At 32.8% G+C, this 12,425-nt stretch overlaps 1 protein-coding gene, 1 long non-coding RNA gene, 1 other non-coding gene and 1 pseudogene across 3 annotated transcripts; 1 reads left to right on the top strand and 3 right to left on the bottom strand.

Moving 5' to 3' along the window:
• Window positions 1–4,290: 4,290 nt before the first annotated feature.
• Window positions 4,291–5,068, bottom strand: LOC123196865 (annotated as a pseudogene).
• A 1,243-nt stretch (window positions 5,069–6,311) lies between these two features.
• On the bottom strand, window positions 6,312–7,133 carry LOC123195445. Its single transcript, XR_006497456.1, has 2 exons — window positions 6,811–7,133; window positions 6,312–6,477 (listed from the first exon to the last, which is right to left on the bottom strand). It is a non-coding gene; the product is annotated as an uncharacterized LOC123195445 (long non-coding RNA).
• Window positions 7,134–8,002: 869 nt separating this feature from the next.
• Window positions 8,003–8,095, top strand: LOC123197098. Its single transcript, XR_006497799.1, has one exon. It is a non-coding gene; the product is annotated as a small nucleolar RNA snoR1 (small nucleolar RNA).
• A 489-nt stretch (window positions 8,096–8,584) lies between these two features.
• Window positions 8,585–11,642, bottom strand: LOC123197056 (cinnamoyl-CoA reductase-like SNL6). The gene is given in 6 exon segments (XM_044611237.1): window positions 8,585–8,962; window positions 9,319–9,408; window positions 9,411–9,471; window positions 9,573–9,755; window positions 10,556–10,737; window positions 11,160–11,642. Coding segments are annotated over 6 exon segments (1,068 nt in total). The 5' UTR covers window positions 11,416–11,642; the 3' UTR covers window positions 8,585–8,666.
• Between the last annotated feature and the right edge of the window lie 783 nt (window positions 11,643–12,425).

Raw genomic sequence — 12,425 nt, 5'->3', positions numbered from 1 at the left:
TAACATTCTGCATATATACACAACACAGCAGTAAGTGCAAAATTAGGAAAGCAAATAATAGTTACAATGCAACTGATGAAGTAGAAGTGTCATAATGTGATAAAAGCACTGAGACTGTTTCTTTACAAGAATAAAAAGGAAAAAAATTCAGGAATTGACTTCAGAAAGCTTCCTTCTCTTGTCCATTCGGATCAATAAAAGAATGGTAATGAAAATTCTTGAAATTCCAAAAGACAAGAAAACTTCGAGGATTCAGCTGCCCATAGACACGTAAGGCATGCTCAATTCAATATACAAGACCACTTGAAATACATGTAATTAAAGGAGCTCTCTCATTGCAAGATTTAACATGAATTGACCAACATAAATTGACTATATCTATGTCATTATTGATGCAAGACAGGTGTTAATAGGGTTGTGATATTGTTTTCTTCAACCTTGGTAGGAACCACAATATTCGTTTTTTATTCCACATGAAAGAATAAGTATTGTCTCGACCCTTATATGTAACATTCATATCAAATTGTCATGGGCATCCAAGAAAAACAAGACATGCATCCATATCTACTACATCACAAAAGATCTCAAATTTGTAGGTTTTCCCCAAGATAAGGGTAGCCTACATTGTTCAATTATTCTATACTTGGACCTTTTTGAATCCAACATATGTTATATAAAAGGGATGTGGTTCGGTTTTTAGCTTGAAGTCCTCCATTATTCTTCTCTTCATCCTCCTTTCCACCCAACCTTCCCCTTACCTTGGATCTTTATTTAACCTCTTTTATTTTCACGTTTTATCTTTGTTTTCCTTCCACGAGTCGAAAGTCTCGTCCCCCATCAATTATTCATGTAATCCATATAATTCCAAAGTAGTGCTCCAGAACAATTCAACTAAACCTCAACATAGTAATTTGACAATATATCCAACCAATTTTATAGCCAAAAGGATAGAAATCCTTCATTGAGGGATAAGTGTCAATCAACAATTAAGAATGTCTACAAAAAGACATTTGATTTAAATTCTTCAAAAAAATTATGAATTAATTGGTCATCAAAACAAAGAAAACTATTAAAAAAATTAAAAAGAACTTAAACAATCTAACACATCTAAACTAACAGAGACACATAACAAATACATTTTCTAAGGTCATCTCCTGACTTTACAAATTAAAAATATGCAAAACTACTTTATGGTTCAAGTCATAGTTATCTCCCTTGTGCCCCATGGAGTTAGCACCGGATGGCGATATTCTTTACTATTCACATGGGCAGTGCACACGGTTATAAGTAATAAAGATTAACAAAAAACCCAACATGTTTGTGTCCCTTTTTCATTGCCAAAAAAAGATACCTATGTTTCATTGATGCAATGGATTGTTACTCTGATTTTCTCTACCAAACATTGTTCAATAATAAAAATTACAACAGTAGTACACGTACATTTTATACTGATGAGTCTGGCATGAAAATGAAGAACCCACTTTCTTTAACGTTTCATTTCATGAACTCACTTGCAAAATTGAAAGCTACAAAACTATATACTAACAATAGCAAGTACATGTAAGTTAAGTGCAACTTCTAGAACCAAAGAATGGCTGTTTGTAATTATTTCAATTCTCTGTTGGCAATAGATTTTATAAACGAAATATAAATCATACGAACAACATCAGCTGAACACTTAAATTTCATATGAAAATCACACCACCATAATTTAGCCACGTTCTGATTACTTCATTCCTTCTCCTTTCTTATATTTTCCAAACAACACAGATCAGCCTTAGCTCTTAAATTACTTACTTCAACAACTCCTACAAGTTCATTTCAACACGACCAACTCAATATCTCATCAATTCAAAACGCACAAGCATTCTAACTTCACAATCCCTAACCAGCACGTACAAAACAAATACAGACACGCAAAAATACAAATACGTAATTTTAACGAGAGGGAGAGAGAGAGAGAACCGTCTTCGTCAGGTACTTGAACGTGGATAATGAGGAGCTTGAAACCAGAAGTATTAGAGCGCACGATCTTCTCAATTGTCCAATCGAAAGCTCCTCTGCTACTTATCGAAGCGTGCGGATAACCTTTGATAGTCGACTCACTCACGGCCACCATTATCCGAGTCGGCTCCGAGCTCCCCATTTCAACTCACTTCCTTAATGTTCAGTAACCGAGTCAACACACAATATCTTGCTGCGTATATGTTTCTCCTCGATTGCTTGTTTAATCTTCAAGAATGGAGGGATTTATCATCTATATGAATGTAGCGTATTGTACTGAAAGCGTAATTTAGTAATTACATAGTAGTGAATACTAACATGTGCAGGCCCAAGTTGCCACCCGTCTAGTTCGTTTTTTGTCTAAATTATTATGGGATATTAAGCAAATTGTAGACTTTCTTTTCTTTTTTTCTAAAAAATAATTAATAAATAGAAAATAATTTTTGATTATAAATAAATTATATTTTTTTGAATCAGATTTAAATTCTTGTAATAATATTATTTAATCACATAATAATATATTTTTTATATTTATTTGTATACTTATTTTTATACTAAAAAATGTTTAAACATAATTTTATTAATATATTAAAATTAATGAACAAGTGATTTAAAAACAATATTTTCATATTTGAATGGGATATTGACGCCATGATAGAGCTAATTCGAGTCAATCAATTATCAGACTGGTGATTGGTGGTCAAAATATTGTAGTATTTAAATAAAAATTAAAAAAATATTCAAAATAATTTTTATATATTTTAAATAAAAAATAAAAACTAAACATAGGTTGATGGTATTGCCCACACCATTTTATGTTGACACACCCACTATTCAATTTAAAATCCAAACTGGGTTTAAAAGAGAACTAAAACCATCTTCTAATTTTTTAATTAAACCGTTTAAACTGATTAATCTAATCCAAATGTTATGAGTCATTTGGTTTGCAGTTACTTCAACCGAATATCATAAATTATTTATATTTATTTATTTTTATTAAATATAATAATAATAATTTTATCCTAATAATATTTTTTAAGATAATCTTTTATTTTTAGTAATAAAAAATTACTCAAACTAAATACACACTAAAAGTAACATTTAAGAGCACTTTTTATGAGATTTTAACCCTTTTGAAGAAAGGTGGTTATCCATTTTAGTGGAGATTTTCAAATGATTCTTTAACCCAGAATAGTGATTTTGTTTCACATGCCAAAGACTTTATCTTCTTCAATTCTACTAACTCATCCTTACATTTGGAACATAAAATCTTCAATTGTCAGAGAGTTCACAACTCATTTTAGATTCTTTCTTGTCACTTCTAAAGGTAAATTTTTCTAATGCTGCTTCCATCACTAGATGGGATTGTTGCAGAAATTAAGGGTAAAGGACTATTTCCTACCCAGTTTAATCTTAAAAATACTTTTGTGATAATTTAAAAAGTTAAATATCCAATTATAATCTAATTTTTGTTAAAATTTTTATTAAAAAAAAGATTAAATCCTTATTTTTTTCTTAAACACTAAAGCTCTAAAAATTTATAACAAATTCCCCACTCTTAATTTGAAAACTAATATTTTCCTTTTTCAAGATTAAGTTTTGAAAAGTGACATATTTTTCCTCTATCAAATTTCCTTGCGAAAGATGACCGTTCTCTCCCTCCCAACAATAGCTCTCTGTCTAACACTTTCTCTCCATTCAAATCCCTCTCCCTGGCTAGATTTCATTCGCATTTTTGAATCTAGACAAATTGTCATTGTCTAGACGACGATGATATGTCTAGACCAAGAGTAGATGCCAAAGACAACGAACCCTTGGTTTGGATGTGTCATTGTCATCCAGACAATGATGATTTGTCTGGATAATACCTTCGTCATCTAAGCAAAATCCAACTGGAGGGAGAGTGCTTCAGATGGAGAGAAGACATCAAAGGGAGAGTCATCGTCGGGTGGGAGTGAGTTGTCATCATTGGCCAAGAAATTTGAAAGAAGGGAAAATATCACTTTTCAAAACTTAATCTTAGGGGAAAATGTTAGTTTTCTAAACCATGCAGAGAAAATGCAATAAATTTTCAAGATTGTAGAGTTTAGGGGAAAATAATAATTTTACCCTTCTTTCCAACAGAAAATTTTGGAAAAAGTTAACCCATAGGTGTATATTTAAGTTTTTCAATTGTCATGGGTATATTTTTGAAATTATGCTAAAATTTCAGTGGGATATAGTCCTTCATCCCAGAAATTAACATTAATTAAACACTGTAGAGTTCTAAACAGAGGAGAAATAAAATGGACAATTTTTCTCAATACATTGCTTCTCAAGAACTCAGGCTTAAATTTGACTGCAAATTAAATATACCCCCGAAATGGGTACAAATTTGGGACTTTTTCACAATCCAAAACAACAACAACAACAACAATAATTTATACGACAAATTTTGTTGCTTAATTTTCCTGATCTTGAGGTTGAATTCCAGTGAAAGAAATTCTTCCAAAACCCAAATGGCCAATCTGATACAATTCTAACCACATCCTCTCTGCTTCAAATCTTGCACTGTTTACACCCCCATCCATTTTTTCTTCTTCATCTTCACCGAATAATGCAAATGATTCAATCTGTAATTTCTCCTTGTTCAAATCTCCATAATTTCTCTCTACTAGAAATCCACATGATGATGATGAGCCTTCAAGTTTCTTGCATTTTTTCTTCGTTTTCTCCTTCTTCTTCGCCAACCCCAAGCATTTCTTCCCACCGTGTAGGGGATCTTTACAAAAGCCAGCGCCAGGATGTTCACCACCGCACAAGGGCAGCAACACAGCGCCACACAATCGGCAACCAGCCCGGTTGTGCATGATCTGCAATACTTGCCAGAACACTCTATCAAATCTCCTCCGTCGTCAACGGCAGCGGCGTACCGACTCCTCCTCCCTGTGGGCCCTCCTCCGCCCTTTCCGGCTTTGTGGGGTGACACTCGAGGTGGGTTCTCCATTTGATGAATAATGATAAACAAATGATGATATATTTATCACTACTTCAGCTTCAAACCTGCAAAAAGATCAACACCATAACCATATATATAAATCTTTTGATCTTCAAGTGCTTGCTTTAAACTTTAATGTCGCTCGTATAGGAAATATAAAGCCCTCCATCTCCATGCATTTATCCAAGTAACAAAAAAGCAACAGGCACAGAGAGAATTAAAGAGAAAGAGAAAGAGAGAAACGAAAATAATATTGGGACTTGGATTTTTCTCTTTGGAAATTTGTCCTGATTAATCAAGACGACTGGTTAGCAAATTTGGTTCATTTTAGATTTTACTTTAACAGTTGACGACAAAGGAAATGCCTTAAATGACAGAAACTTCACTTGTAATTAAGCAAAAACACCCTTAATTATCTCAAGATTAGTGGCAATAATATTGATTTCCAGGATGATGGCTTTGAAATGTCTATCAATGAAGCTAAAAGATGTGAGTTGTGGGTGGAGATAAGAGAGAAAAAGGTGAGCTTGAAAATGGAATGTGAATGAGACCAGACACCAAGTGAGTTACCCAGTTAATGTAATAACTTTGGCGCATTGATTTTCCTTAAACAAAATCTATCACTCGTCTGTTGCTGAATTTGGCTTTGCAACAATTCCTTCTCTGACCTATGAGAATTGAATTTTCATCAAAACGCATCACCTTTTTAAAGGCCTCTTCATAGAAAAGTAATTTTATCATAGTTCCTCCATCTCCCGTTTGACGGTTAAAAAAAAAAAAGAGTAGTTTTATGTATGTCCAATTAGGTACTTCATTTGAATGTTTAATTATTTTTATTCATATAATTATACAATAAATACCAAATTGAATACTAAAATTGAATATTAAAAAATATACAGTTCTTATCGTCAAATACATTTTCTATAAGAGTTTAGATCCCATCTAATCTCATTCAAATTGTTAAATATTTTTGTGACATGTAATTATTTGGATGAAATTTTATATAAATAATTTCTTTTATAAACGAGACCCTATTAGTATTTGTTGAATAAATAAATCTAGGACATAGTTATCGAATTTTAATCATTATATTAGATAAGTCAAGATTTTACAAACGTAACAGAGACTCGAATTCAGACTTTATCATAAAAATTTTATATAAATATTTACTTATAGCATGTGGGTGATAATAATTGGATAAAGATTCTCAACTATTTTATAAATATTTTAAATCAATAACAATATTTAAAATATTTACCGCTCATATGTCCACTTACACAACATCTTAAACCTTATATTATAAATATTAATTTATGACTAGAAATTATAATTAAAAATCTACAAAACTAATTTATTATAATTAGAGAATCAAATGAGCAGAAATCTAGGTTTGACCAGCATTTAAATTTGATGCTAATTTACAGTTTCCAAACTGCAGCAAATCAACAAACAATTAAAACCAAATCCCAGCGGCTTCTTCAAACCTTGCAAACTCTCTGCAACAATTCATAAATCATAATTTGCATTAACCAGAAATAATTCTAAAAGATTAAATTCTTGAGGCTAATGGGATCCACAAATGAAGTCCAATCCTGTCAAAATAGTAACAGTACTATTTTGTTGCCATTTCTAAGCAGGCAAAGAGCAAACCTAAAGGCAAAAATTTCACAGAAAATGCAAAGCCATAGCCCCATAGACGATGACAAGAAATTAAACAATGGTGCATTAATGCTATCTACACTGTTGCAAGTCATCGCAAAATGAAAAAAGGTTGAAGAATGATGCAGGGTTCATATGAAGAAAAGGGATTAAAAGTAAAGAAAACTAACCTCACTTCCCCAATGAAAAAAGAAAGCTGTTGATGGTCTCTGATGAATTTGAGTGAAAGAAATAAATGTGATCCGATCTGAGAATGGCAGTGTGAAAATGAAATGAAGCAGCAGCATTTTAATTTGGGATCCACTTGCCCTCTTCCTCTTTCTCTCTCTTTCTCTTAGTTTGTGATGATCTCTGTGGAATCTGAGATTTTTTTTTGATTATTTTCAAGGGTCTGACTGATGACTCTCCTGGTAAAACTAAAACCCTTTTCTTAAAAACAACAAAGCATAATGCCGATAGTACAAAATGGGGAGATTCATATATATAAAATAATGAGAAAATGATATATATGCGATTTGATCAGTCCGATGACAGCGAATATAGGAAATTGTCTCTCTTTTTCTCACTGTCTGTTCATCTTTTTGCATGACTCATGCACGTGAGTTTTCGCCTCTGCACGTGCGGCCACAGTCGAGCTTTCATTAAACTAATCGGAAATACGACCACCGCGACACTGTGCTCTTGCTTCTGACTGACTCAGTGACTCCGTGCAGCATCTCATCAGCTTCATATTTTTTTTATAAGAAAATTCAAAAAAAAAATTGATTTATTTAAGGTTTGATAATCATTCATGCACATTCTATGATATGTTATAATTCTAATAAAAAATTATATATATTCTAAAATATATTAAATTAGTACGATATAATAAATGTATTATACAATATAATATACTCTATAATGTAATTTATATTTTTTATACAGAATAATATATCTTTTTAAAAATAAAAAAATATATATAAAATTTTAATAATATTTTTAATATTTTTAAAAATAATAATATTTTAATTAAAATTTTTTATTATTTTATTACATTTTTTTCATAAGCTTAGATACAATACAAAAGATTTAGTTATCGTATATTATAGGGTACATAATTCAATTACTATACTGAGACAAATGATCTGCTCTAAATAACTCAACAATATACAGTGGCCCAAATAATTAAACGGGCCAGGCTTAGAACTAGCCCAGAAAGCCCACAGAAAATTGATAAATACTAGCGGCGTCGTCTTCCGCGGATCATAATTCGAAACCCTAACTTTGGTGCTGATGCAGCCGCTATCTAGATTTCATCGTATCTTACTCTTTGTATTGGTTTTTTTTTTTTTTTTTGAATTGTGTAATTTAAGTTCGTAGATGGGCAAAGATGAAGAGTGCTTTATATTCTGACACCTCTTGTATGAGAAGAGCTTTACCGCTCTTCTTTGAGCACAGATAGCAACTCTCTGAGCCAACTCTTTCATTTCACTATTTTTTCAGTTTATACGAGAACGTATCGGTGTCTTATGCTTGTAATATGGGCATCGGTGTTTTGGGATGTTGGTTCAAGAATATACAGTTTGAACGCAATGTCCTTTAAAGAATTTGCAGTCTTATGGATGAGTCGTATTGGTCCTCTGTCGTTCGAAAAAAAATTAATCTTTTGTTTTGAATCACAATTAAAAAATAACTTTAAAAGCAATTTTTTATTTTCTTACCATTTAATTTTTAATTTTGTAGATCATCTTAAGGGAGAACGATAATTTTTCACAAGATTTCCCCTTTGACATTCAAAAAATAATTTTCCCTCCATAGATATTGTTCTCCCTTATGTTAATCATTTTATTTTGAAGATTTAATGGTGATCAAATGTTAGCTAGTGACAAACAAGCAGATATGTGAGGTAATATTCCTTGCAAAGTTTTCAGAGGAATAAATTGAAGATTTTGAAGGCATAGAAAATGGTAAACATATGGGTAAGGCAATCAACGGAAAGACTTGCCCTTATCTAAATTTCTCTTTAAACTTGAGCACATGTATCTTTCTAAAACTGATTATAACAAGGTCTAAGTGTTCTTGACATGAGAGTTACAAGCTTCTTGTTTGACAGCTCAAATGGCATTGAAATAATGTTTGTATTTCCAGTTAACTTGTTTTTTGGCATTCCCACTTGGCTTTCTAGCTTCTCTGCCTCCTCTTCTCTTTTAATCACCTTATCGAAGCAAATATATCTTCCAAATCCAGTCTTGTTCATCGCTTCATATACACATACATGAGCCTCAGCAAGCCTCATTATATCCACGGTTGCCAGCAACCCCTTTGCGTACATCTCTTGGCCACCTGCATCGGATTTATTATGGAAACTACATTTTCAACTCTGCAAACAGAAATAGGATGGAAAAAAAAAAGAAAAGAAGCCCAGTATTTCACGGATTCTTGCCATCAATGGAAAACAAACCGAGCTGTAGGCTCAAGATTAGGAACCGAAATTGAAGGGGTTGGTGGAAAGGTAAGGATAGCGTGATTGGCTGACTGGTAGGAAAGTAAGAATAGTATGATTGACAGGTTGCGGATCCTTGGGACATGATGCTTAGGTCTTCTGATGGCTGGCTGGGCTATATTGGAAGGTTAAACTTATTTTGTATATAAAATGGTTGTTAAATGGGTAGATTTTGAGGGTTAAATTATATATGTACCTTTGAGATAAGCAATTGTGGCTGTGGGATTTCTTTGAAAAAATTCAGGACCTGTAATGAGACCTGGACAAATGGTGGCTAACTTTAGGCCCCTTCTTCTGCTATTTGCCACGCAGTCTTCTCTGACCTCAGTTTGCCCAACGCATACCATAGCTGTCAGTTATCAAATCATATTAATCAACTAATTAGGTAAGATGTTACATCATTTAATGTAATGCAAACCAAATTTGTACTGAAATGCGAAGGAAAAATACCTTCTTGTTTATGCAGAGTGATTCATTGCTCCAGCAATCTTGGTTAACTACTTGAGAGAGGTCTTCTCGCCAAATGCAGGCCAAAAGTGAGGATGTAAGCACACATTTTCTTACTGAGGAAGTTCTTGCACATGCCTTTAGTACACTCTCAGTTGCTTTCACTTCTAGCTCAGCCATACATTTCTAAACAAAATCAAATTCAAAGCACTGGTTAGTTGTTTACAGGGTAATTTTACAGAAGCACAGTTTTGCCTAATTCCTAATTATAATTTCAAGTATAATTATTTCAGGGTGGGTGGGAATGACATGGCCAGCCACTCTCATTTTTTCCTAGCCAAGAGACCAACTTCATGTGGGCATCAATTATTAATTCCTTTTTCAACAACACAAGGGATCTAGTAAACCTACGAAGCTTCTCCATATATGCCGCTCAATCCATCATATCTTTGTTGGGACCGGCACATAATTCCAGAATTAAATTCTCAGATTCAGTTGCAAAATTCACAGACCTAAAAAAAAATGATGATAGAAACTTGAATCAGTAATATTGAATCATTTTTTTAAGATTTACGGTAGAGTTTAATGGCGGGTTCTGCAGCTTTAGTTTAAGAATTTGGCTGGGTTGGTACCAGAACCATGGAACTGTAGCTCTTGGTAGATGGCACCTCATTTATGGAACTTCTGCTAGAGTGCAGCTACCCAATAATGCCATTGAAAAAATTTATGACATCTAACCACCTTTTAAGGGAATAGCAAGTCACATCCCACAACTCAATTAGATTGACATCTTACAAAATTAAACAATATATCAATTCAACAATTATTAAGCATTCAAATTGTCACTCCCCATAATTTAGTGGTACCCAATATGCAATTAAAACCAAAGGGTAAATCCCAATTATATGCACTCACCCACCTTTCCCATATCAAGCAATAATATGTGAGGATAAATGGGCAAAATTAAAGGAATGAACAGGGCTTACAGAGTAGCCAGAAAGGCCAACAGGGTCAACAAAAGCAGAAGTGTGGAAGATGCCACGACAGCCCTCAAATGCTTCCACCATATCCTCAACTTCATTTAGCTTTGCAGTAACTACTTCCAAATTATTGTTATACGTCTCCATCTCCCCAGAACTTTTCATCTCTCTCAATTTCTCTATATCTTCTGCATTTATTATTAAAGTTAAAGCCACTCCAAACAGAATCAACCGTGAGCATATTGCATTCAATTTTGCACTAAAATATTCCATTTGCTTCCTTAAACAAAATTACACCATTTATTCAATCATACAGTTCATAAAGTCAATTTCATCAACTGAATTCCGAAAAGTTTAAGGGGGAGGAAGGTTTATTAAGAAATTTGAATTGAGAAAACTAAGAAGAAGATCTCTTTGATATTAAACAAATACAATTGGGAAGTTTACCATACTAGTCCTTTAAGAAACAGAGTTGATAATAAATACATGGTATTTGAATTAATCAAAAAAGTAAAAATAAAAACCTTTTTTTTTTTTCCTTTTAGAAGGAAGCCAAATAATTAATTTATCTCGAAAATCTAATAAAATTATAATTAGATAAAAGTATTACCTTGATTATCAACAATGATTCGAACAGAGTATCCACGAAGCAGCAGCCGGTTCACAATCGCCAAACCCAAGAACGAAACGCCACTGGTCACACAAACCACCATATCACGGCGGCGCTCATCATCATCCATTCTGACACGCAACCCTCTGAGCTCTTCATCGTCTTTCCTTCTGTTAACGCTGGCGCATGCCACCAATATGCGGCGGAGTTCCTCAATCTCCATCCTCTTGCTCTCTTGGGTCTGCAGAAACCCCATCTCTGAAATCTGAAATAGATGGAGCTGAAGAAGAAGACAGTAACACTTAAAATTCACAAGCTGGTTTAGGTTGTGAAAGCGTTTGAGTTAAATATCTAAACGAGGAACAAGAATCTAAAGTGGAAATAGATAACAAGTGGCTCGTCATGCAAAAAGTATGCTAAAATTTTGCCATGGCGTTGAAGAGTTAAAGACTTTATAAATCAGCTCAGCGCCGCTTGACTTGGGTTTGCGTTGGCTCACTCGGGTCGAGTTATAGTTTTAGTAATAAAAGAATTAAAAGTTATTGAACAAGTCAAAACAAAATAACAAAAATAAATAAATAAATCACTATCGTTGATGTAATAAGAGATAATAGCAAAATCCGTTGTTTGTGAAAGTTAATGGGTCGGGTCGGCTAGGGTAGGATAGTCTGAAAGATCGGAGCTGAGTGGGTAAGTAAAAGAGAGGAATGGCTCCATCACGTGTTGAATGGCCAGTATGCACGCGCTGGCAACGTATCAATACCAAGATAGTTGATGTTTATCTACTTTATTTAAGAAGGAATAGATATTATTAATAATCTGATTTATTTGACGGGATTATTCTTAAATTATGCCATCATTTATCGGCCTGTTTCAAATGATTTAACCTCTATTAATAAATAAAATATCAAATTAAAAGTTTAATCTAAAAATAATTTTTTAAGTTTATTTTAATACATTTCCAAAGATAATCAATTAAGTTGATTTTGGAAACGTTATTAAAAAACGGGTAAATAATTAAAAATATTTGTTATCACTTACAAGATAAGATCTTTTTTAGATCAATAATAAATATTTTTTTTGTATAATCCATATGTTGATAAAGATGATTCTCTATTTTTTTTATTTATATTTGGATATAAAAATCAAAGATATTTATTTACAATGAATAATGCCACTCATTTCAAATCTTTTGTCTTAAATAAGATAGTTTCTACATAATAATTATAACTAATAGAAATAAGACAGCCTTATATATATATATTA

This window comes from Mangifera indica, chromosome 14, assembly GCF_011075055.1.
Source record: "Mangifera indica cultivar Alphonso chromosome 14, CATAS_Mindica_2.1, whole genome shotgun sequence".
Taxonomy (NCBI): domain Eukaryota; kingdom Viridiplantae; phylum Streptophyta; class Magnoliopsida; order Sapindales; family Anacardiaceae; genus Mangifera; species Mangifera indica.
Note: the sequence above shows the minus strand (reverse complement) of the source record. Positions and strands in the feature narration are given on the sequence as shown.